This window comes from Strix aluco, chromosome 2 (genome assembly GCF_031877795.1).
Source record: "Strix aluco isolate bStrAlu1 chromosome 2, bStrAlu1.hap1, whole genome shotgun sequence".
NCBI lineage: Eukaryota > Metazoa > Chordata > Aves > Strigiformes > Strigidae > Strix > Strix aluco.
In genome coordinates this window covers 126,171,434-126,198,172 of record NC_133932.1, presented here as the reverse complement: position 1 = coordinate 126,198,172, position 26,739 = coordinate 126,171,434, and the positions used below count along the sequence as shown (strand labels likewise).

The 26,739-nt window shown below is 39.8% G+C and overlaps 1 protein-coding gene across 4 annotated transcripts; it reads right to left on the bottom strand.

Annotated features, from left to right (window-relative positions):
- Positions 1 to 159: 159 nt before the first annotated feature.
- On the bottom strand, positions 160 to 26,639 carry MRE11 (MRE11 homolog, double strand break repair nuclease). Of its 4 annotated transcripts, none has more exons than XM_074816245.1 (20): positions 26,586 to 26,639; positions 25,948 to 26,062; positions 25,307 to 25,439; positions 22,869 to 23,029; positions 22,149 to 22,236; positions 21,078 to 21,219; positions 18,702 to 18,816; positions 17,449 to 17,634; positions 16,839 to 17,010; positions 16,032 to 16,112; positions 15,327 to 15,453; positions 13,348 to 13,451; positions 10,748 to 10,921; positions 9,488 to 9,550; positions 6,955 to 7,171; positions 5,944 to 6,027; positions 4,822 to 4,877; positions 4,283 to 4,347; positions 3,805 to 3,883; positions 160 to 2,661 (listed from the first exon to the last, which is right to left on the bottom strand). In XM_074816245.1, the coding sequence occupies exons 2-20, from the start codon at positions 25,965 to 25,967 to the stop codon at positions 2,611 to 2,613; spliced, it is 2,118 nt and encodes a 705-aa protein (XP_074672346.1). In that variant the 5' UTR covers positions 25,968 to 26,062; positions 26,586 to 26,639; the 3' UTR covers positions 160 to 2,610. The 4 variants fall into 4 exon arrangements, with proteins under 4 accessions (XP_074672346.1, XP_074672345.1, XP_074672347.1 ...); XM_074816244.1 differs by having other exon boundaries at positions 26,464 to 26,636; XM_074816246.1 differs by having other exon boundaries at positions 26,569 to 26,634.
- Positions 26,640 to 26,739: the final 100 nt, after the last annotated feature.

Here is a 26,739-nt window from a genome sequence, read left to right as displayed (position 1 = left end):
AGCTCCAAATGCAGCGCACGGCCCTGCACGGGCTGCTACGGGGAAAGCTACCTCCAGCCCAGCCAGACCCGAAACATGCGGATAGCGACATAAAGCAGCAAAGCGTTTCAAAAACATCAATCCCTCAGACTCAATGTAGTCCATAAAACCGACTCATGATTTACTTAACAGAAATAGTTTATTTAAAAAAAAAAAAATATCTAAACCCTCATCTTGAAGGGTATTTACAGCAGCTTTTTAATTGCATAGGTAATATTATAACTTTGACAGCACTTAATGAAAGAGCCAGACTACCAAATTATTTGCTGATACCTTAAGCGGTCGCGCTGCTTTATAAGTTGCTACTAAACTCTACACAAGAAATTTGCAAGTCTTGACCATTTTTATGGAAGTCTTCAGGAAGCTCAAGGCTCATTGAGGTTCCCTGCTACAGCATACATGCAGGCAAAGTAACAACAGACATGTTCAGTGAGAGCCAGAGAAACACAACTGCCCGATCCCACCTCTCTGAAGGAGAAAGTAAAAATACCAAGGCATGGCTGCAGCTACTCAACATATTTAGCGCTTCTCTGACATGCTGGGGTGTTAGCTGATTAATTCTTCTGGCCTTTTCCTTGATTAGCTGTAATGGCCACAGCTTTAGAACAGCACTTTTTGGGGAGTAGGGTGTACAGAGGTGGAAGGAGAGAGGAGGAGGAGGAGTATGTCTAGGTCTTGACTCCCTCAACAGGAGGAGTGGTTCCCTCACCGTGAATACAATACTGTATTTTAAAAGCCTCATTTGGAGAATATTTGGAAAATAGCAATGACATTTTGGGAAGGTTATTGAAGCAGTGGGCTGAGGAAACAGATACCTGAAAAATGTTGTATTAGGTTGTGGTAGTGGTGGAGGCTAGAGGGGTGGCTTCTGTGAAAAGGTGCTAGAAGCTTCTGCCATGTCTGACAGAGCCAATGCCAGCCAGCTGCAAGATGGACCCACCACTGGCCAAGGCTGAGCCCATCAGCAACGGTGGTAGCGCCTCTGGGATAACATATTTAAGAAGGGGGGGAAAAAAACCTGCTGTGCAACAACAGCCAGAAAAGTGAGAATATGTGAAACAACTCTGCAGCCACCCAGGTCAGTGAAGAAGGAGGGGCAGGAGGTGCTCCAGGAGACAGAGCAGAGATTCCCCTGCAGCCCGTGGTGCAGCCCATGGTGAGGCAGCTGTGCCCTGCACCCATGGAGGTCCATGGTGGAGCAGAGACCCACCTGCAGCCCGGGGAGGACCCCACGCCGGAGCAGGTGGATGCCTGAAGGAGGCTGTGAGGCCATGGGAAGCCCACGCTGGAGCAGGCTCCTGGCAGGATTTGTGAGCCTGGGGGGGACCCACACTGGAGCAGTTTGTGAAGAGCTGCAGCCCATGGGAAGGACTGATGTTGGAGGAATTTGTGGAGGACTGTCTCCCGTGGGAGGAAGCCTGTGCTGGAGCAGGGGAAGAGTGTGAGGAGTCCTCCTCCTGAGGACATGTGATGAACTGACCACAACTCCCATTCCCTGTCCTGCTGCACTGCTGAGTGGGAGCATGTTGAGAATATTGGGAGTGAAGTTAAGCCGGGAAAGAAGGGAGGGGTAGGGGAATGTTGTTTTAGGATTTAGTTTTTATTTCTCATTACCCTACTCTGATTTGATTGGTAATAAGTTAAAATAATTTTTCCCCAAGTCAAGTCTGTGTTGCGCATGACGGTAATTGGTGAGTGATCTCTCCCTGTCCTTATCTTCACCCTTGAGCCTTTCATCATATTTTCTCTCCCCTGTCCAGCTGAGGAAGGGACTGACAGAGCAGCTTTGGTGGGCACCTGGCACCCAGCCAGGGTCAAGCCACCACAAATATCAACTAAGAAAAAGGTAAGAGGCAATGTCCTGCCTGTTACTGGCTCAATTGCTTTATTCTTCAAGCAGCATTCCTTGTGAAGCTGTAAGGCTCGAGCCCTTACAGGTAAATTTACAGGGTAAAAGCTGACAACGCAATTCAATCTGAAGTCTTTGGCACTTCTTGAATTACAGAGCAGAATTCATTCCCATATACTATGACATTTAGTAACAGTGCAATAGTGGGTTTAGTTCTCCTAGAAGAGTTGAAAAATATTAGAACATTTTCCAGCTTCAATAGTGAAAACTGTATTTTTTGGTCAAACTCTTACTCTTCAGAGTTTTCAACAGTATCTGTAGAAAATTGCAAATAAGTACAAGTTTCATTATGCTGACCGAGTCCATGTCCATATCCATACTTGTATACTACTATAAATTTACTCCTCTGCAAAATTCAAGCCCAAGAGATGGAGTTTTCTATAAAAGATATAACTGTTATTTACATTATCATCCCAGAAAGAAAACAGGCTTTTAGAAAGAACTTGCAGTTTTAGGCAGTACTTCAGAATATCAGATGCTCTAGTCTAATGCACCAAGTTTGGTGCCACTTAAAAAAAAAAACCAAACCAAAAACATATCACAGAAGTAGAAACTGAAGGCAAGCCATCATTTACAGAGATACGTCATAGAGAATGCCTTGCAAACTGTTTTCCCTTTTCTTCACTAACTGTCATGGTCTCTCTTGTATAGCAAGCCAGAAATCACTTAGTTCTTCTTGATGTTGCAGTGCTTTTGAATGGATCAAATTCATCCTGCAATTTGTAAACAGATACACATTACTAGAACAAGCATGTATTCTGAGTCATAAAAAGTAAAGAGACATTTAAATTAAGTCAGAAAGCCTGGTCACATTGTTCCATGTTTTCTGACTTTTTCTGGTTTTGTTATAAGAGATTATCCATTGATTTAAAAGTCCAGACCACAAATGTGCAGACAACAAACTGAGTTTACATCAGTATGATCAGAACAGCTACTCTGAAAAGAGAACAATCTGCATTTCAGGTGTCACCCAGGAAAATGTTATCATTATGAGCAGCACATACCTCAATGAAGTTATGTCCATATACATATCACACATCATAATTTACCAAGGTTTGCATGAATCAAAAATACTGTTTCTTTTTGCATGTTCAAGCAAACATGCAGTTTTGTATTTCAGGTACAAGAAGAAGAAGAGATAGCATAGTGGAGGGAAGGCACAAGAATGTAACTTTTTCTCTGAAGTGGCCAACACCTGACATTGTTACGGATAAGATCCTGACCACACATGACAGTCTGCTAGTCTCTGAAAACAAACTGCACAGAGCTTGCAAAATAATGTGTATTCCAGTGCAAAATGGTGAATCAAGTTCTACTTATTTAATTATGGAAGAAACCATTTCTTAGCAGTTCAAATACATACTGCAAGAACAGAAATCCTAAACTTGAAGACAGTGTTTTAATTCTTTTTAAAGTGTATTCACATAACTTGCAATGATAAAAAAAAATGAAGTGGCCTGGAAAATAGCCATTTTAAAATGCAAAAAAATAAAATTCTTCCTTTTTACAAGAATAAAATACATAAACAAATGAAAAGACATAGCCAAGCACTAGAAGAGATTACGATTACTTTCTTCCCCAGGCAAAATAACCTATTCCAGACATTTCAGAAATGACAATTAACCGATTAAGAATTGAAAGGAAAAAGGACTGGGTATTTTCCTGAGGTCCTTTCTAGCCTTATTTTTGATGATTGTGAATATACTCTAATTAAAGCTGGTTGCAATACTCTAGCCCTGTTAGTGGAAAAAAAAAATTCAATTTTACTCTGAAATACTTTCTTCAAATAGCCGTAAAACAGTAAGCTATAGAAACTTACACAAAATAAAAGAAAAAAAGACCACTAGATACCATACCTCATCTGACTCAAAATCCACTCCTCTAGATGTCTGGCTTTCTGAACGTCTTTTACTAAGTGAAGATGTAGTTGACAACCTTGAAACAAACAAAGAGAAAAAAAGGCATCAGCGTGTTCTCAATTACCAGACATTCCAATAACTTTCCCTTCAACTTAGATTTGAACCACCAATACTATTCATTAAGAATGAACAGAAATAACAATAAGTAGAATGATTCAAATTCTCAAACTAACATATTAATTCTAAGGTCTGACCTAGCTTAACTCAATCAGTGGACCAATTTATTGTTATAGAAAGATCATCCACATCAATAGGTAAGAAATCATATAAAAGTTTTCAAAGTAGTGTTATAACGTCCTTAAAAAAAAAAAAAAAAATCTAATCTCTTTTTTCAGGTGGTAGATCAGATCCCTGGGCTGATTGCCAATCAGAAATAAGGCAGTCATGGTAGCATTCATAAAGTAAACATACCAACCTTTGATTTACTTTGAAAGAAGGAACAATAGAAATGTCTTCTAGATCAGAGTCATCTATAATATCCTGAAAAAATGATATCATTTATAAAGCTTTTTCACAGAATTTATTCTTACAGAGATATAGTGCATAATACTACAGTACTATAGCATGGAACCTTTGGGGTTTTTCCAGCTATATACTTAGTTATAATACACACTTGACAGAGCTTTTAGGAGAGAACTGTACAGTGTGCAAATACAGCACAAGTCTTGCTCTTCAGATCTTTGATCTTGCAGAAACCCCCCAAAACACTCATGTATATACACTCTGTATCTTAGACTATGGTCACAAATAAAACATTGGTCTTTGTTTTTCTCAGACAAATACCATACCGAAAAAGGGTACAAAAGGTCTACAAATTATGCAGAAACTTACTGCTGGAACTGATAGCTTGGGAGTATCTGCTGGTTTAGGCTAACGATCTGACCTTGTATTTATTTTTCAGATCAGAAGACAGCAAAAGGCAGTGCAACTTCACTCATGCAAGATGCTTCTTACCTCAGAGTAAGATTTAGATGAATTCAAGGAGGGGTCTGGTTTCAAAGACCTAAAGGCTAGAATAAAACAAATGTAGTATTTTTAAAGTGCCCACACAATAAAATACAAACAATGTTATATCATTCATTTAAGACCTGCTGAGCATGCATTTCCTCCAAAAAATACCCTGTAAAACAAACAAGCAAAACCCCCCAAAAAACATAAATTAAGCCTTTGCTAGAGTCTGACAACCCTCTGTGCAGCATCAGGTGCTTCCCAGTCTGGCTGAAAAACCTTCAGTAACTTTGGTTAAGAGGAAGAGAAAAATATTACTGTAATTGATATTCCTGTATGTCTAACAGCTTAGACATCAACACATCTGCTAAAATTGACTTCTCTGCAGTATTTTAAGTCATTTTCTGACCAATTTAACATTAAGGTAATTTGCTGATTAATTTAAAACTTGCTCTACCTGTGGGTATTTTGTGTAGGATTCGTGTATAGATTTGTGAGCAGTACTTTTTTCTTTAATATTCAGATTACCTACGCTGTTTCCTCAGAGCCTGTCCTCTGTAGCAAGGAAGGGCTACTCTCACATATGCAGCTTAAATCACAGATAAGTTTCTCCTCCCTAGTAAAAACTGGCATTTCTAAAACTTGCTACAATGTAAGACTAAATGGATTTGCATTAAAGCTTACTAATTTGTAAACATCAGTCAAGTTTAAACTTTTTATCCACTGAGGAATATTCTGCATAAAATAGATGCTATTAAGTCACATTCTTTCTATGCTTATTCCTTAAGGAACTGCATACAGTAAGATGTTCCCTATTTCCAGTTCTAATCAGAAGTTCCTGACACAGAATCACAGAATCATCTAGGTTGGAAAAGACCTTGAAGATCATCTAGTCCAACCATTAACTTAACATTACATTTCACCCCATGACAGCAGGATACCATTTTTTTTTTCCTCTCCATTTTTCTTTCTCTCACTGTTATTCTATTTCATTAGAACCAAAAGAATCTCTCACAGCTGAATTGGACTGATAGAAATAAAGGCAACTAAGGCACTTCATAACTAAACAAACACCTTCATTGCATTTTGAGAGAGCAGATTAGAGTAACAGGCAGATGGAAGGCCTACCATCCATGATAGACATATTCTTGGCAGGCACAGATACAGGCTTGTAGGTTCTGCTGCTGGTAGCTGACTCTTGGCTAGTGCTTCCTGTAGGGATAATAAACAACATGCAAGTCTGTTCAGTGGTTGGTTTTTGTTGGGGTTTCCCCCCCCCCCCCCTTTAGTCTATCATTACTGAGTGGGAAGTCACTTAAAAAACCCATATTCCTCCTTACTCCTTCACTTTCTTCCTTGAATGAAAGCTCTCCTTACATGCAGAAGAACTTCTCTGGGTCAAGTGTTGAAAGCTCCAGAGACACATCCTCTTAACACACATGCCCCTGCTCTGATGGGATCACAACAGTGTTGGAGCACACGCTCATAGAACTAGTTTAAAGACACTAACCAAAGCAGTCCTAAGATGACTGCCTTTGTTTTAACTCATCCTGCTCTTAGACCTTTTGGGCATATTAATGAAACAACTCAAAGGAGTATATTACTGTAAGACCCCGTCTTTTCTTATTTTACTTATATACATATTTATATATAATGGAAGTACTGCTATCACTGTAAAGTGCACAATCAGACATACCCAAGGAGGTATTTAATTCATTTTGCTTAGGAAATACTCCCCATTTTCTCAGCCACTAGAAACAATGAAGTCTCTTGCATTAGGATACAGAAAATCTGTACCTCCCCTCTATACTGACCAAATTATCTTTAGCACTAACAAAGGTTTATCCATGCACTTCATTGCAGACCTTCTCAATAATGCACCTTTTAAAAGTCTACTATGTTTCCATAGCTGGGAAGTAAAATATTTTTCTTTTAATCACCCTGTGAAAAAGTCACAACTTAAGCCTTGTAAGGCAGTCAACTGTATATAATATGACACCAAAAATATTTGTGAAGAACTTTTTTTCCAGTAGAAGTCTTTAAGCAACAGATTTCCACTTGATGGAAACATCACAAGAGAGTCGCCTTTCAAAGAAAAAGTCAGCAATTGTAGTACAAAGAATGTGAAGTTTTTCTTACCTCTTCCCCTTCGAGATGAACCTCTTGCAGTTGAATTTTGTCCTCTTGCGCCTCTTCCCCTACCTCTTGCCGAACCCCTTCCTCGGCTCGATGTTGCAGGAAGGCCATCATCTGAATCACCAGTGCCTTTCATCCCCGTATCCATGAGTTCTTCATCACTGGAGGCTGCGATAAGAACTGCATCCTCAGATCTGAGGGCTCTAGCTCTGGTCATTGCCTGAAATGGAACAGTAAGTGCTACAGGAAAAAGAATCTTAAATGATGAAATGCACCATTGTTAAATCCTAGTTGTGATGTATAGTTCTAAACCACCAAGGCTCAGAAGACCCAAATCCACAGCGTTATGGAAGGCAAGGAAGTTTGTCAAAAAGCAGGGACAATATTCAGTCTACTTAAATGTGTACATATCATAGAATCATAGAATGGTTTGGGTTAGAAGGGACCTTTAAAGATCATCCAGTTCCAATCCTTCTGCCATGGGCAGGGACACCTTCCACTAGACCAGGTTGCTTAAAGCCCTGTCCAGCCTGGCCTTGAACACTTCCAGGGAGGGGGCAGCCACAGCTTCTCTGGGCAACCTGTTCCAGTGCCTCACCACCCTCACAGTAAATAATTTCTTCCTTATATCTAATCTAAATCTACTCTCTTTCAGTTTAAAACTGTTACCTCTCATCCCATCACTACACTCCCTGATAAAGAGTCTCTCCCCATCTTTCCTGTAGCCTCCTTTAAGTACTGCGAGGCCGCTATAAGGTCTCCCTGGAGCCTTCTCTTCTCCAGCTGAACACCCCCAACTCTCTCAGCCTGTCCTCATAGGGGAGGTGCTTTGCGCCCTCAATCATCTTCATGGCCTCCTCTGGACCTGCTCAAGCAGGTTCATGTCTTTCTTATGCTGGGAGCCCCAGAGCTGGACACAGCATTGCAGGTGGGGTATCACGAGAGCAGAGTAGAGGGGGAGAATCCTCCCCCCTCCACCTGCTGGCCACGCTTCTCTTGATGTAGCCCAGGACACGGTTGGCTTTCTGGGCTGTGAGTGCACATTGCTGGTTCATAGTCAGTTTTCCATCCACTAATACCCCCAAGCCCTTCTCCACAGGGCTGCTCTCAAGCCACTCATCACCCAGCCTGTGTCTGTGCTTGGGATTGCCTCAACCCCTGTGCAGGACCTTGCACTTGGCCTTGCTGAACTTCATGAATTTCACATGGGCCCACCTCTCCAGCCTGTCCAGGTCCCTCTGGATGGCACATCCCTGCCCTCCAGCATGTCAACCTTGGTGTTGTGACCAAACTTGCTGAGGGTGCACTCAGTCCCACTGTTCATGTCACCAACAAAGATGTTAAACAGCACTGGTCCCAATACTGAACCCTGAGGAACACCACCCATCACTGCTCTCCACTTGGACATCGAGCCATTGACCACAACTCTGAGTGTGACCATCCAGTCAATTCCTTATCCACAGAGTGGTCCATCCATCAAACCCATGTCTCTCCAATTTAGAGACAAGGATGTCATGCAGGACACTGTCAAATGCTTTGCACAAGTCCAGGTAGATGACGTCAGTTCTTCCCTTATCCACCAACGCTGTAACCCCATCGCAGAAGGCCACCAAATTTGTCAGGCACGATTTGCCCTTAGTGACACCATGTTGGCTGTCACCAATCACCTCCTTATTTTCCATGTGCCCTAGCATAGTTTCCAGAAGGATCAGCTCCATGCTCTTACTGGGCACAGAGGTGAGACTGACTATAGAAGTAGTGAGCTAAGCCCTGATAACAGAATGGAGATAGTTAATATGATACATTGTCAGCGGAGTTCGGTGAACTGTTCCGGTCATCCTATGTCAGCTATGTCCATCTGCTCAGAGGAAGCACCCTCTGGGCTCCATTGACTTGATCTTTACTGATGACAGCAGGTGCTTAAGACAACTAGTTCACATGAAGGTATCTCAGATTAGAACTGAATCTCACCCCAGGTTTCCTTTTTCTCAAAATTTCATTCCAGTCCCACATAGCTTGCAAAGAGAAAGGAGCACCAGTGCTGTCAATGGTTGGCAATTCCCTTTGGAAAGACGTATACAATCTAGATATGAATCTCTGGGAGATATAAGACTCTGAGATCTAAGACTGCTGATGAGGACAATAGTACCTAAAGGTTTACCAGTAATACCAGTTCCAGTAATATCACTCAGTACAGCCCATCCACATGTCCACTGGTGAGGGGATCATAAATAGTTTAAGCTGACAGAACTCTGAAGGTCACTGACCTGGTCTAACCTCAGTCCAAAGCAAGAACAACTGAAAACTCAGATTCACAAATTTGCACAAGAAAAGAGATCTCAAAAGCCAAATCAAGCAGTAGCTTAGGCATGTATTACACCAAGGAAGATTTAAAAAAAAGACTTACACGAATCTTCCCTAGGCAGACAGGCACTTTTTGGCAAGGACAATGTTGAAGTATTGCTAAGTGACTTCATTCATATGCAGAAGTCACCACTCCATTCTTCAGCCTATGTTCAATATTCAAAGGAGTTACCTCACGAACTTCTTCATCCTCTTCTTCAGTATTCTTTTTTCTACTCTCCCTGAATTTTCGCACCTGAATAAAAAAAAAAGTTCCCATCAAAATAACAGGTCATTTCATACAGTAATCAAAACACAGTACGTGAGAGGTCTTGTTCACTGAATTTTTAAGTGAAGTTTATGTGAAAGGTGAAGAAGAGTGCAAGAATAACTGAAGTTTGTTTAGAGCCTTTTCATGCTGTCCTACAGTTTGAGAATCTCACATTCTATTAATAAATGGAGCTACATCACTGGGGAAAAAAAAGCTTGGGACATGACGAAAAGTAGGACATACTATGTTCAAGAGGAGAGTATTATGTAATTATGTAATTTGACAATAAGGAACAGTGAAATATGAATAATCGGAAAAGGGGTAGAGATGAAGAAGCAAGACAGAAAACAATGATATTGAGAAGAGACAGACATTGTAATACCTGTACAACTAAGAAAGCTCAACTTGTCAAGTATGGAAAAAAAGATATGATGGGTGAGAGGGAAAGAAGATATTAGTCCAAAATACAAACAAAAAATACACCCAAAGTGGCACAGAAAGCCTACAGGCACCAATTTTTTAGTCTCTTTCAACTCCTCATGAATGAAAGCAATCAGCAAGAAAACAGGTAGGTGCAACCTTCCTCTCCCCACCAAATTATTCTTTACACAGTGCAGTTAAGATGCAGAACAACTTGTCATACAATGCTTGAATATTACAACTGAATACATGGGCTCATATGGAAGCTCAACAAGTTGACAGAGAAGTCTATTAAGGGTTACTAGATACACATAAACCAGGTTTGTCTCTGGGAGACCCTGAGCTGCAAGCAGTTAGAAGGTAGTGGAGCACCTGAAGGATAAGGTTCTATTATGCTTGCTCTGTTCTTGTATTCTTCCCTAAGCCAGTATGAAAAAAATCTAAGAAGAGATTATATTTACCATCTTTCTCACAGTCGACAAATATATATATATTTCTACATATATTAGAGTGACAGGTTTTTCTATGCATGCGTGTGTAAATAAAGTGAGAATCAGCATAAGCATACCTAAACCCCATTTTCAACACAAGCTTTTCAACTGTGTATCTGAAACTTCATCACCATATCTATTAATTCCAGAAAGTGACTAGAGGCAAGTGTTGCACATGCTCCACACAGAGGTAAATCTATGAAACCAGGTTCGAGCACTGGTTTTTCTACTACCTTTCTTGATCTCTCCCAAGAAATTAACAGGCTATTACCTCCTCGTCTATTTTTTCTTCCTCTGCATCAGTGCGACGCTCCTTAAGAAACCTCTGTGTTTTTTCTAGTTGAAATTTCACCAACTCTTCTATGGCATCTTTCTCCTCTTTGTCCACAAACTCCTGCACTGCTTCTCCCATTCCTCTTTCGGTTAGAAGTGAAAGCTGTACTTTCTTTATAATTAGGGAAAACATTTTGTTAAGAAGTATCTGCCATCAAAGAAAGCGAGTAATATTTCTGCTGTTTCAGATAAATATTTAGTTCCAAAACCAGTAATGTGCATTGAAGATTTCAGAGAAAAGCCTAGCAATAAACATACATGTTACTTGTCATAATATAGTTACAACCTTCTTGCTACTAACATGTTACACCTACTTAACAGAGTAATGTCCAGACTCGTCAGAGAAAAAGGTTTCATAAACAGTAAAGAAACTACAGTGCTAGTCATACCTAGAATAATTTGTCTGAAATGTATTGCTGAGAGAAGGTAAACTGTATTCTTTCTTAGTTCCTCTCCCTTTTTTAAACTAAAGATCAACTTGCAGAAACATAAGAACGCTATTAAAAACAAGCCCTGAATTATTACAGATGCTAAATTAATTACTTTTACTGTAAAATTCTAACATTAAAAAATGGCAGTTACAGAGCAGGGTAAATCATTATTATTATGAAGCATTAAGAGCTATTAAGCAGAAGTCTACTCTATTGAAATGCAATTTTGTAAGTCCTAATAATAGTTCTCACATGTTCATCAAGACATACTACATTAAGATATTACTACAGACACTAATTAACAGAAGTAGTAGATGCTACTGGCGGTGTTTTGCAGCCATTCTCTTCTCTACTCTCCTTTCCAATACAGTAACAAGCGACAGTCTGAGAATGAAATCCTCATATGAAGAGTAATGTTGAAATAGCAGCCTCTTTTGTCTGTAAACTACAGCACAGGTTTAAGCATTATATGTGCTTATTAATGATTTTTGATCCTTCCAGATGTCCTTTAGGAACTGTTTTGAGGGTTGCATTGGAAGCATAAAACCTTCCCTGAAAAAATGCTGTGCAGAGGAATAAATTTTACAGCTATTATAAAATAAGAAGTTTACAAAAAAATAAGCATCTCAAAAGAGTGACTGATTGTAATGATGCAGAACATTCATGTTGACTTTTGGCAATTAAGCTTTCTTCCAAAGGAAGAAAAATTAAAAGCTTGCTAGAGAGACAAACAGCAGTGGTTTTAATTCCCAGGTGTCAGTTTACCAGCGACACAGGAACTGAACAGTCTGGTACTTGTTAGACATTTTTGGTCTAACATGTTTTGAACATTCAACTACAGCCCTGTGCCACCTCAGGGTCCAAGGACTCTTTTGTTTCCCTTATCAGACAAGATCAGGTGTCTAGCAAATCCTGAAGGACAAGCTAGCTTAACACAATGTTTATGATTCCCATCATCATTACCAGTGTTAACTTAAAATGTATTATCCCCCCACTGCAAGCCTTCCCAGAACAGCAGTGGATTCTTTCGGGTCTTTACAGATGTAGAGCTGCTGAAGGCGGCCTCAAATGCAGGGACCAGTAACTGAGCTGTTTATACAAGAACACACAAACAAGTTGGGAAGATGGTGTAACAGGGACAACTTTGCAGAATAAGGGAGGAAAAGAGATTAAAAGCAAATTTTTCACAGAATAATGCAATGCCCTGTCTTTGACACTGCTACCCTTCCCCATTTAGTGGTAGCATACATTTGAAGAAGTACCTACTTCTGAACTAGTTACCCTGGGTTCCTTATCATATTCAGAAGGCAAATAGCCCTTCCAGGGCATGATTGATACCATCCCAATACCGACACCTAACATGTGTCTAAGGTTAGGCAAGATGATATAATTTTTATAATCTTTACCTCAGGAATCCTCACTCTAATGACTTTCTACAAAGCACGTTCTGAAGTAGCTTCTGAATGTTAGGCTTGATCATCTAGATCAAGCATTTGCACATCTGACTCACTGATTATTATTTTTTACCTCTGAGACTACCGCCCCAGTGTTGGGAAAGGGAAATAAATCAAGTTTAATGAAAGGGTGGAGAGAAAGCAAACTACTGGGGGGCTCTCTTTCTTCTCCCTGCTCTACTTTAAATATAATGTGGAATTGCACTATGTCTGAGGACATGAATATACTGCAAAGTAACAAGCTACTACTCCAAGTCAGCTGGTAATAGTAAATGGTACAGTCTCACATTGACCCTATAGTAAATTAAGGTAGCTTCTCCCTCAGAGCATGCTGCCTCATATTTTCCTCCTTTAAGAACATGACACATCATTTGGTACAGGGCAGACACTGCAAGTTCACATGAAGAGTTATCATAATGTTCTCAAACCAGCATGTGTTCACATAACCTATATAACCTATATACAACAGTTACTTGTTAACCTAAGACATATACCTCACACAGGAATTCACATACAGTTCTGTAGGAAATAAATTCACTTCTTGGTGAATGTCAGAGTCTTTTCAGGGCACACTACTTCCATTAAGAAAGCAAAAATAGATAAAAAGATTATATTCCATTAAAAAAAATAAATCATAAGAGGTAGAAAGATACCTTCTCCGCTGTCTGAAAATACTGCTTTACAAGGTCTTCCACCCTCAGTGTCATCCCCTCAGAAGCAGGTCTGCTAACCAGCTTTCCAAAATTAAGATCATTGTCTAGAAGAAAAAACCAAAGTGGCACTGTCACCCACATCTGCAGCTTTTAATTATTATCATTCCATTGAAAGTAATTGGGAAAAAGGTTAATATAGACCTCTTAAGAATTGTGGTCCCTTTTTATACGTAAATGTTTTTTGATCTAACTGTAGAGTCTATCATCTGGAAACACAGGTAAACATAATGGATGTAATCTTGTACAAGACAGCTTTAGCTCTAGCAGATACAAAGTGTTCTTCTAACTACCAAATGCCTGGAATTATAAATTGAACACTATGACCTGTGAAGGTTATTATAATTGAACTCTAGAAGATGACAAATGGGAAAAAAAAAAAAAAAGGACCCATCAAAGCACAATGGTTTTTTATAAGTAACTCTGTTACTAGAGAAGAAATTTTCCTCCAAAGCATGCTGACTAATTTTCAGTGGCAAATGTTCATAGCTCATTAAGGCTGCCCCCCATTCTCAGGCAGCAAGGTAGGAATGACAGAAAAATGAAAGGGATAATCAGCTGAGGTTACCACATACCACACAAAGTAACGTAAAGTGACTACAGACTGCTTCCAGACATCTGCCACATGCAAGCACAAAACATTGTTTTGCTAGCCTTGTTATATAAGCAGCTATGACAAAAGAAACAATAACAACTTCTGTACTCATGAAGTCCTAACATCACCAGTACTGAACCACAGCACTGTGTACACATGAGCTGAAAATGCTGACTGCTTTATTAGCCACCTCCCTTGTATTAAAGGATATCTAATAAAGCAATGCAAAGAACCACGGTATTCTTTTTACATTCCCTTCCTGAAGACAAGATGCATGTTAAGTAGGAAAATTAAAATGCATTGATGAAACATGTTGACAGATGTGGTAGCTATCTTGTATTCCAAAAATGTCAATGAGCTTACACAACTATTAAAAAAACAACAAGGAACAATAAAACAAGATCAATACAGCATAATTTAAAAAAAAAAAACCCTCTCTAAAAGCAGTTTTTATTCATGAAACATTATGTTTTGAACTTTATAAAACTGACACTGTAAGTAAAAACTGTCAATGGAATTGGAGTACTTACAATGCACTAATGTGAAATATTAACAGTTCTTTAGCACAGTATGTTCTTGCGCAAGCTGTATCTTCATTAGTTACTATTACAAATCCAGTATTTGGGCAACATCTATTAACCATTTATTAAAAATTCTAGGCACAATGAGAAATGCTACAATAGTAACAGCTATTATTTGTTTTGCACAAACGCTTGAATAGAGACATACCTGGAACAGACTAGCCCAGAGCACTCATACACATGATTAATTAGGGCAAACAAAATGCTGTCGTACATTCAGACCTTTTTTTTTCTTAAAAAAATATACAAAAATCTCTCAAGCCCATCCCCTCCATTACTATTTTTGGTATAAACAAATGAATTACTACAGCAATAAAATTAAAAAACAAAGGCACAATACCCATCTCTTTTTCTGCAGAGTGCCCAAAACCAAGCACCTCATTCTGAGAAGTCTCAGGAGTGAGATATTTAATGCCTTTCATGGTAGTTATCATTGAACCATGGGGTAACTCAGTCTGGTATGGGGCTACACTATGGTATTACTAAAGCAACTCAGTAAGGTTTGAGGCAAAAAAAAAGGAATTATTTATTAATAACTGCCAGAAGATGCTGTGCTGAATATCAGAATTTTAGACAAACCCAGAAATAGAACAGAAATACTTGTGTGATATATACACTTAGAGGAGACTATGCATCTTTACTCTTCCTATAACACATCAGATGGCAGACACCAAGCCTTTGTAAGTGCTGGGTAAGAAACTAAAGGAAGAAGAATGAAAACCAAGGCAAGCCAACTTTATAATTACCATTTTTCTCTTTTTGTTCACGATGCCTGAAAAAATATATGATGTCTTTTGGGTTAGCCACCCTATCCATGTACTTCTGGCTAAAACGATGGACACTGAATGGTTCAAAGCCACCTGCATAATCAACCTAAGAGAGGAAAGGAAAAATTTAAATATTAAATAAACAGAAATAGAGAAGCCACACATATCAAGATGAGTTTGTTACCCTGCAAAGGAAAACTTAAAGTAAAAAATCAGTCAACCTAAAATGAATGCTTTACCATACTATGCAGCATAGTTAATGGATAATAATAGCTAATAATAGCTAATAATAATATTAACAGAATAGCTAACAACAGCCCAGATTAATAATTTCTTCCTAACTTGTTTCATTTACTAGTCTTCAGGAACGTTTCCATAAATCGGTTAAGAACAAACACAGGATAACATGACTTAAGAAAAACCTCTTTGTAAATAGCCACTTTTGATGCCCTTACTCAGACCAGCAGTGATGGTCTGAGCACTTATGACCAATCTCATCCTTTACCACAGAATACTAGTTATACAGCAGGTAAACAGAGTCATAGTATGAAGGCAATTTATATTTGCCTGTACACAGTAAGAAATCTTATATATTATGTGTTTATACAAAAAGTATGACTTTGCTTTGAAACTTTTCACAGTGACCTTTCAAAACAAAGCAATCCAAACCAAACAATTCCTTACTCGTAATCTTATGAGAGGCTTCTCTGGCTGGCGTGGATTTCCCAAGCGTTCTCTTTCTGCATTGTCCAGCATCGATTCAACCTGTGAAGCAGAATTAGAAATGCAGTTTCACTTTGTTCTCTTACAGATGCCTGAACCCTTCAAGTATAACTTAAAATACATCCAGCTGCAAGGGGGAGCTATAAAAATAATTACAGGATATGCTCTCATTCCTGAACACACATATGTACCAATATCCAGCCAAAAGCCATAAGAACGAATGAGAAAAAAGTCGCAATGAAAGGCTTATCTTTTAGATACATCTTAGTCCAGCAGTATCTACATCACTGATCACTTATACTATTTTACTTTATAGCCATTATCCTTTGTTAAATTTCTAGTTCCAGGGAAAAGCAGAAATAGACTTATACAGACCTAAGAACCAAGAGCAATTAATAAACCTGCTTAGCTACTTCTGTGACCTCACGCTGCACAATCTAGCTTTGGGTTTGGGTACACGTAGTTATGCTGATTCCAAAGTGCAAATCCAACACTGCCCCACTTGCAGGCGGGAGTTTTTGTACAAAGATGATATGGACCCCCATAAAGCAGTTCCAGTCTAGTTTAATAGGTCATCCCAGTCAAGGAATCTGGAAGCAAAGACTGCAGTGAATGTCATGGAATTGACTTCCTATGGAAACACTAAGTCAGTCTCAAGTATTATGGGGCAAGACACAAGATTTCTCATCTTCCAGTCTCAAAACCAGTTACAGATCCCATTCCCAGCCCATACAGTGTTATCCATATACTGTTAGCATTACAAGTTACCTTTTCCATGCAGAATGCTTGTATTGCCTGAGTTACTTTAGGATTGTCAGGATTAAAAAGATCTCGATGATCAGCTAGAACAACATCCTCCATATAGAAAGTTCGCACTGTCTCTAGAGCAATCTTCTGCATTTTCATTGTTTTCCCTTTAACATGCAGCAAACCAATGTGTCTAGAAGGAGAAAGGTAACTTACTAGAAGATAAACTTAGTACTATGGTGTAAAGATTTGTTTTAAATTCATGTTTATTTTTCAGGGACAAAAGTTTAAAAGCTATAAGAAGTTCTTGGATCTGTACTTCAGGATTGGCCCTGCCAAACTTCAGTTCTATTATATTTAGATTGTGCTTGTTCTATACACAAGCACATGTACACAGTTCCTTGTATTCCAATTTATCAAGGTGTAACTCCTCATAGGTAAGTCCCATTTGCTTCAAATGTTAGGTTTAATCCCGAGTAAAGCAAAAGCACTGATTCCATCTACTTCATTTGTTATGTCACACTATAACAAGTCCTTTCATACTTAATAGAAGTGTTTTTCCTTTCTCAACACAACACACAAGAGACGTAAGACACAGGATAAACAAGAACAAAAAGAAAAGATCACACACTTCTTCACAGCTTCTCCAGGGGACAGAGATGTCACCACTGAACTTCCTGGCTGAGAAACAAAGAAACATTGCTGTTCGTTTTGGGACGGGGCTATTTTGCACTCATGTTCATGACCCCACACAACAAGATGAATAAAGTCATCTAAAAACTGCTCTGGAATGTAGTTGGTAGCTCCATGTTTGCTCCTGTTCAAGAAAAGAGAAAAATAATTTGAATGTGTACAGTCATGGGTGGGCAAGGGGGGAGTGAAGGAGGAGAAAACATCAGTGTGATTTAAAGTGATACAGAAACTCCAGGAAAAAAAAAAAGTATCTGACATACATTTCATATCAGGTACTCTTCACATTTATTCCTTACACAATTGTTTAAAACATTTGGTCAAACAAAAAGGCAACTTACACAGCCCATTCTTTTCTGCTCCCCTCCTTTTATTTGGATCTCCCTTTTCTTCTTACTTGACTTGCAAGACTTCAGGATTTTTTTCCTGATTAATGCTTTTATAGCACCTCATGGCTTTTTTTTTTTTTTTTTTTTTTTTTTTTTTAAATGGTGGGGTAAACCCCACTGAATTAAACAGACATGGGACACACCATCCCCCAACCCTTTCCAGAAGGCAGGGGAGATGGAGGAGGAGTGAGCTTCTTCAGCCTACCAGACAGAGATCAGTACACAGGGTTATCTAAGCTGTATTTGTTTACCTCTGCGTCACCGTTACTCACACATGAGGACTGCACGCTTGTTCAGGAAAAATTATAAAAAAGTATTTGGACAAGAATTCTGCCTGTTCCTACTACCACTGCTGGCAGAAGCGTGTAGGCAGAGAGAACACATGCTACCTATCCTACTCAGGAGAAACTATAAAGTATAGCACTGCAAGGGAAGATATGGTACTTGTCAAATTATGGTTCAAGGACAGAAAAATATATGAAGCTTAATGCTTTTTCAGCTTTAACAAGCAGACAAGACAATTATATGCATATTACACTACAAACCCTTCACTACCCCTAGCCATAAGAGTTTGGGAAGAGATTTCCCAACATTCCTAACTCATTTATTTCAATTCTTTTATTTATGATTCTTCTGCAAGAAGAACTGTAAAACAATGCTTTCATTTGGGAAAATCTTAAGAAACCAGCTACTCACAGGAAGCACCAACTAGCACATCTGGCTTTCTCACCTGTTCTTTTCAAGGCAGTTTAATGAAGTAATACAGTAAGTTAAAAAGTCACCATAATTCATTCAATACTATTACCTATTTTGATGAATCACAAACAAGTTAAACCAACTATCTTCATCTTCCTTTGGTCTCAGCATGGTTACTTGTTTATTGACAAACATACGATACAACCTCTCATCTGGAATAGCTCCTGGAGTGGACAAAACAAAACATTAAATCATTTTTGTGTGGTAAAACAACTCTTTACTTTATAGCAATTTTATTAGCAACTCTATTAAAAAGAGCATGAAGAACACAACTTTGTGGCAAGATCAGATCTTCATTTTCATGACCTAAGAAGTCTGAGGCATGATTATAAATTTGAACAGATCAAAGTATAAATTGGCTATTTTACTAGATAGACTTCTGAAAATAAGACACTTTAACATGAAATCTACCTTTAAACAACTGCTAAAAGCACTTTTATCAACTGCACCTGATTTGAAACCTCTTGCTAGTTTTCTGTGCCAAACAACTATGGGTAGAATTAAAAATATTACGTGGTTTTTTTCTTGTTGACAAGAGTAAGAAGTATATTTTGTTGTAAGATGGAGTCTAAAAACAGATACTGAGTAGAGATGAAGTTCTTAAGCATACTTTGAAATTCCCTACAAAACAAGAAATAAACCATAAGTTCTGCAAAGTCTGTGCTTTCCCACAAAGCAAGGAAAAGTCTGCAGTATGTCTGAACTGTTTGTCACTGATTATTTCCTTGATGTTTTGTGCTGGTTTTGGCTGGGATAGAGTTAATATTCTTCACAGTAGCTAGTCTGAGGCTATGTTTTGAATTTGTGCTGAAAAGTGTTGATAGTTCAGGGATGTTTTAGTTACTGCTGAGAAGTGCCTACTGCTCAGAGTCAAGGCCTTTTCTGCTCCTCACACCACCCCACCAGCAAGTAGGCTGGGGGGGCACAAGAAGTTGGGAGGGGACATAGCTGGGACAGCTGACCCCAACTGACAACAGGGATATCCCACACCATATTCTGTCATGCCCAGCACATAAAGCTGGGGGAAGAAGTTGGAAGTGAAGGGCGTTTGGAGCAATGGTGTTTGTCTTCTCAAGTAATTTTTAACGTGCGATGGAGCCCTGCTTTCCTGGAGATGGCTGAACACCTGCCTGCCAATGGGAAGTGGTGAATGAATTCCTTGTTTTGCTTTGCTTGCATGTGCAGCTTTTGCTTTATCTAGTAAACTGTCTTTATCTCAACCCATGAGTTTTCTCACGTTTTCTGATTCTCTCCCCATCCCACTGCGGGGGAGTGAGCGAGCAGCTGTGTGGTGCTGAGTTGCTGGCTGGGGTTAAATCACATGTTTTTAACAAGGAAACAAACCCAAACCATCCATACATAGGGTTCATGATGCATTTCAATAAAATCACATATGGAGTTTACATACTTTGTATAAGAACAAGTACTCTCTAAATTAGAGAAAGTCAAGAGGGTACATAATCCTGGCACAAGCTCAAAGAAACATCTCACAAAGATTTTCATACAGCAACACCTGTACTTTAGAAAGTTGTTGCATTTCCCAGTAATGATTTTGGGTAATAAAAATTCAGATGCTTTCTGAAAGCTTTTATATTGTGGTATTAGAACCCTCACCACTAATCCTTAGAACATCTAACAAGCTTTTAAAGTATCTCATTAAACACATGAAATCATGGCCAACTAGGACTTAACTTATAGCTAAAAAAGTTGCTTGGAAATAAGTGTTTAAGCACTCATGAGTGGACATATAATAAGGAGGAAAAAGTAAGATCTTAATAGTTAACTTCTCTAGATGGAAAGCAGTCGAACATAACCATTCTAAGTAAGAAGTGAGGTTAAAGGGGAAGGTGGAAGAGAAAATAGAAAGGGACAAACTGAAGTTGAAAACCCACCATAGAACACCTTTAAAATATGAAACTCTTCTTAAGTTTCTTTAAAGAAACTGAGGTTACCTGTGACAGATGCCACTTATGAACCATTTCACAGACGTGTCAGACATTAGGTTTCTGCTCAGTTTATGTTTTTAAATATAAAAAAAATGGCACCTGAACATACCATGTTTAAGTTTTACCTGAACAGGAGGAAGTAAGCTTAATACACAACAGTGAGAATTTAAGAGTCTGATTGCCCTGACTTGATACACAGGCACTATCTATGGCTAACTTAAGCAGGATTCATTTAAGACCAATAAAAGTACAGAAATAAAGTTATTGAAGGATTTCTTTTAAAATTAAAAAAAAGCAAAGAAAAAAACCTGTCAGCCAGTGACAACATGGCATGAGAAGAGACCTGACACTGTTACAGAATTGATAAGTTTTAATTTAGCATTCCTCAGACCTTCATGTTTGTTGCAGCACTATGTTTATTTCAACTTAATTTAGACCTCTTGAGCTTCAGTAATACGTGATCAGTCTAGCACACTTACCCAAACCATACAGAGCAATTTTTGTTCTACCCTTACGCAATAAAATGGGACTAATATCTATTTTCTCCACAGAAGTTGAACGTCCAAAGTGATTCAACAATCCTGCACAGCTTAAAATATCCAATGCACACAGTGCATCTGCCTGTAGAAAATATTGAAAAACAAGTATCAAAACTCTGAACAGAACATTTAGTCTTTAAAGTGTAAGTGAAACAGTCTCAAAAAGAAGGGTGAATATCTTTCCTTAAGTAACTTCTGCAGTTGAAAAACCCCACCACATATATTAGCTTTTTTTTGAGTACTCGTGGGTATAGAATCAAATCCCTTTTCCTTACAAGTCTTGCTTCATTTGAACAACATGAAATTAAACATTAAATCATTCAGAAAAATAAAACCAAACCAAACAAACAGCCGAAGTCTCTAAACTATTACAGAAAATTATCTGGTTAAGCTAACTACTGCTTCATAGTAGGTCCAAAGTTAAACTTCTGTTGTTAAAACACTCATCTCCATGATACACCGCTGTTTGATATAAAATGCAAAATTTTTAATTCAACATACATGCTTTCCTGCTTTCTAAATGTTCTTTTCCTGCTTTTAGTTGTTGATTTTTTTTAAACTAGTATTTCATCATTATAAGGTTATCTTCCTTGAAAATGTAAGATGCATATCAATCGCACGTGCAGAAGTCAAAGTATCAAAATTCCCCCTTCTTTAAGAAAAAAGCTTTCAGTCTCTAAAGATAAATTCGTTTTAGAAACCTTCTGAAAGGCTGCCATTTCTTGGCATGAAAAGTGATTCTGTTATCAATGACAGAAATCTACATAAATTAAGAATTTAAACATAGTTCATATGGATCCCTTAACTTCTTTCCATTCTCTTTTTTTCATGTCACACTTGTTGTCACTACTTAACTGAATTCCTAAAGATACACAAAATAACTTAAGTGAAGAGTGGAGCAACTGACTAAAACTAGCCTGTTCTCCAAGAACTGTATTTCTATACAAGTCTCTATTTCTATAATATTATTTTTGTAATATAACAGTAGAGTACAATTATGACAATAATTACCCCTGTGGGATCATCATGATTGCCATGAATACTAAAAATTGGAATAGCAATGTTGAGATTTCTGTCCTGATAATTCACCCACGGAAACCTGAATAAGAAGAAGAAAAAAAAAGTTAAACTATACCTGCAAATTTGTGGATAATTCCCAGTCTTCTCCTCAAATTAACATCATCACAAATACATCACGACAGCAGTGCAAATGAGTACTAAGTGGCTATGAATAAGCTTAAGCTGCACAATGTAAGAAGATTCTTACTCATGAACTGGAATGGCACTTCCCACTGGGAACAGGGTAGCAAAATGATCCTATTTTTTTAGAGCAAGCCTATGAAAAGAATTGTACAACATGTCGTGTGGTACATGCAAGAGCAGTGGACTGGGCTGTGCTTCACACAAAGAACTGCTGATTTTACCACAGCAATTCATGTAAACTGGTTTACTGGCATTGTACTTGCAGGATAGAAACTGCACATTACACAAATGTATCAAATGTCACAACACATTCAGAAAGTTCTCAAAAAATTGTGCGCATTCCTTTATAGACTTAAGATTATAAAAGATGACAGGTGAAGTCATCCTGTAAACTGTCCCACACAAACAGGGCTAAAACTTCAAGGTTCCAGTCACGGAGAATATAAATCATAAAAAAAAAAAAATCACAACATGTTCACCCAGTGTGCAAATCAATCCTCACACCATAATTTATAGGAACATACTTACTTGCTATAATGAAAATTAACTGCCTGATCACTCAAAATTTCAAACTGAACAGGACGATCACCCATGCAGTATTTTCTTAGTGACTCCAAACAAGAATGTACTGTTTTTCTGGAAGGTTTGTTGTCATGAAACAAGTCCCCACCTAATAAAATAAAGTCCACCTGTATGTAACAAAAAGCTCTATTACTTTAATACAACATTTTGTATTACCTTGAAAGACTTCTAAGCAAATTGCTTAAATTATTTCTTCTAAGGAGTTCCACATATCTCCTCTGTCTGCACTTCTAGGTAAAATGAGTTGGTAGTTGCAGATACGGTATTTAATTTCCTCATGAAATAAACATTAATGAAATTATTCATTAAAACCAAACCCCAAAAGACCCATTTATGAAGAGCTATAGGAGAAAACAACTGACACTATTGAAAAAAATATACCAGTGAAGTGTTTTATGAATGGTCTCCAGACTGACTCCTGAACATTTTCTTTGACAGGCATGAAGATACATTATCTTTTCATTGCTGTGGCACCAAGTGGGGAAAAATCAGTAGCTATTGCCACAGTACTTTGAGAAGGTACTAGTTGCAGGCTCTTGCATATATTTAGCTTTTGAAAAAGCATTAGTAAAAAAATTACAAATAATTTGACTAAGAAACATTAAATCCTTAAAAACATAATCATCAAATAGAACCATAGACTCATTTAGGTTGGAAAGGACCATTAAGGTCCTGACCATTCTCGGGCGCTTCCGTGGTTTCTAACACATCAATAGATCTCCATCCCCTGCCTCCACCAAGACAGCAGACTGAAGGACCTCGCTAGCACACTGTCCCTCAAACATCAGCGTACTCTCCCCAGGTTCATCTCTAGTGAGCCTGGTTTATCTCTTTTCCCCTTCAAATCTAGTTTAAAGCTCTTGCCATGAGCCCTGCTAACTCCTGTGAAAAGATCCTTTTCCCCCTTTGAGACAGGTGTACCCCATCTGTTGCCAGCAGGCCTGGTGTCATGTAAACTGACCCATTATCAAGAAAACCAAAATTCTGCCAGTGACACCAGGCTTGGAGCCAGGTATTGATTTGCTGGCTCTTCCCATTTCTTTCCTCATCATTCCCTGCAACTGGAAGGATAGGGAACACTGCTTGTGCTCCTGATCCCTTAACCAGTCATCCCACGGCCCTGGAGTCTCTTGATTGCACTAGATTTCTTGTTGCAGCTTCATCGGTGCCCACCTGAAAAATCAATAATGGATAATAATCTAATAATACTGTATCAGGGTAGGAAGCTTTCTCTTCATATCTTTAACCTCGGCCCCAGGGAGACAGAAGACTGTCCTAAGAAGTGGCTCTAGGGGGCACATCGGGCCTTCTGTTCCTTCCGGAAGGGAGTCTCCTAGATCAATGACCCAGCTTTTATTTCTTTATGGAAGTGGTTTTGCTGCAAGCCATAGGGTGACTTAACCTTGTCCTTGTTACTGTTCGGTCCCACCTGCAGAGCCTCATATCTATGATGCAAGGGCACGAGGGGAGGTGGGGCAGTCACGGAGGAGACATGCCTACTGCGCCGGGCAGGAACTCATCACCATTGCCCCCTGTCCCTTAAGTCCCTGTGCTCAGCCAGGTGGAGAGAGGATGGGGAATCCTCTGCATCATGTGTCCTGTTGCCTGTTGGGCCTGTCCTGGGAAGGCACGGTGCTGTTCCAGCAGTCTGTCTGTCTGGCTGGCTCTCTCTCTCTCTCGCACTCCCTGATACTCCTCAGCCTACTCATCCCCTCCCGAGTCTCTCACTGAGCAGAGGAGCTCCTCTCCCTGGATGAACGTCCCACAGCTCTGCTGGCTGCCACCGTCCAGGACTGGCGTCAGAGCAGAGCCACCCCGCAGCCTGGCACCAGGGTGGCAGCGTGTTCCCACCGCAGCTCTGGCTGGGCAGCTGCGTAAGTTGTGGTGGGTGCAGAGCTCAGAGAGGCCATGGCTTTCTGACGGGTGGGTTGGCTCAGGAAACCTGCTGTGCACCACGCTGGAGTGCTCCACTGCCAACCATGTCAGCACCAGAACTGCTCGCCTCAGCGACTCGACACTTTAACAACACTTTAGAAGCTTCTAACTTTTCTTTCTACTTTTTGAGTTGTCTGAAGACTTTGTATCATTACTCACACTCTTTCCAATTAATTTGCCCTCTTGTAGTGACAAACCCTCTCTAAATACCACTAGAACTGGTGCAGGCAATTTGAAAATGCCATTAATGCAAGCAGGGTCATAGCTCTCACAAAAGAATAAGCATTCCTTTTACTAAAACAGAAACATAACTGGTTGCAATAGTTTAGTTTAGTCATTTACTTTGATATTACTGAAGACTGCACCAGGACTAAGCTTTATAGCTTCTGGCAGGTTGGAATGTGTTTTTCACAGTCTCACCCTTTCAGTTTCCAAAAAGCAGTACTTACTTCATTTTTTTGAGCATGGTCCAGAATTTCATTAAAAGTTACAAATGTATCATTTCCACGCACTGGATCTTTCTCCAAATAGCCAAGATGAATATCAGTAGCAATAAGTATTTTAAAGGCATCTTCATCATCCCTGAATGAGACAGGAAAATCTGTGTCAGAGAGCAATATACTTAAGAATTTCAACACAGACTTTATTAAGGTAAGCTGTTCTGGCCAGTCAGTAAATACACAGGAGATTTGTTATAAAACTCTATCAAAGTATCACTCCTACAGTATTCTCAAAACATCTCACTACTTTTATTGCAAATATCACTTCACCAAACCAACCAGCTTGAAGATTTGGTTATCCCAATCAGCGTACCCTAATAAAAGGGCTGCAACCATTTCTCTGAAGTATTTAATGAAAAACTAATGAATCCTTTGTATGTTTTCTGCCTTTAAAGACATTTGGTGAACAAACATTCGATTTTTCTCTTTGCACTGGTCATCTACATATACATGAAAGCAAGTATGATGATCATAAGGACCTGAGGGAAAACAGAAATGATGATCTGAGTTCTTAACTCATTCCAAACATACAAAAGACTTGCTATCTGATATGACAGAACTGGATAGAGCTGCAGATGACAGGAGCTTACTGTGAGTTGATGGTACTCATCTTCGTGCCAAGACTCCTCACAAAAAGGCTCTGGACACAGCTTAGTAAGTCAGGTCAGGAAGTCAGTTTTTATCTTCACTGATGCTATGTAAAACCTAAGAGACAAAAATAGAAACGAATTAGAATGAAGGGCATAGTGAGCTGAATTATCAATTACCTAGACTTTCACTGGTAATTATTGCTTGCAAAAGAACCTCAAGTTCGGGAAGATTCGTGCTTGGTTTAACCGCTTACTACCGCACAAGACGCAAGGCTGTCCCGCCAGCCCTCTCACACCGGCCGCCCGGGAACGGAGCGCTGCTCCTGGCACCTCCCTGCCCCGCACAGCCACCCGGAAGCACGCAAGGGACGGGCAACTTCACGGGAACGGCCGCAAAACGCGACTGGGCAGGAGGCACGGCGGGTGGGCACGGCGGCACCGGACCCCCGGGACGAGCACAACCGCCATCGCGTTCCGCATCGGCGCACGGTGGCGGTGGTAACCGGCCCGTCCCACCTCAGGAGTGCGGGGGAGCAACCAGCAGACGGAGCGTGGCGGGGGCTGCCCTGCTCAGAACGGAGGGGACGGGGGAGGCCGCGACCCTCGGCCGGGGGCCCTCACCGCGGCGCGGCCCTCACCGCCGCGCGCCGTTTCCATGGCGCCCAGAAGGGCGGGGCTCCGCCGCCGCGGCCCACGCACCGCTCTCGCGAGAGCCGCCCCGCTCCGAGAGCGCGGGCTCGCTCCGCCCCTGTGTCGCGGAGCCGCGGCGATTGGTCAGCCGGGGGCCGGTCC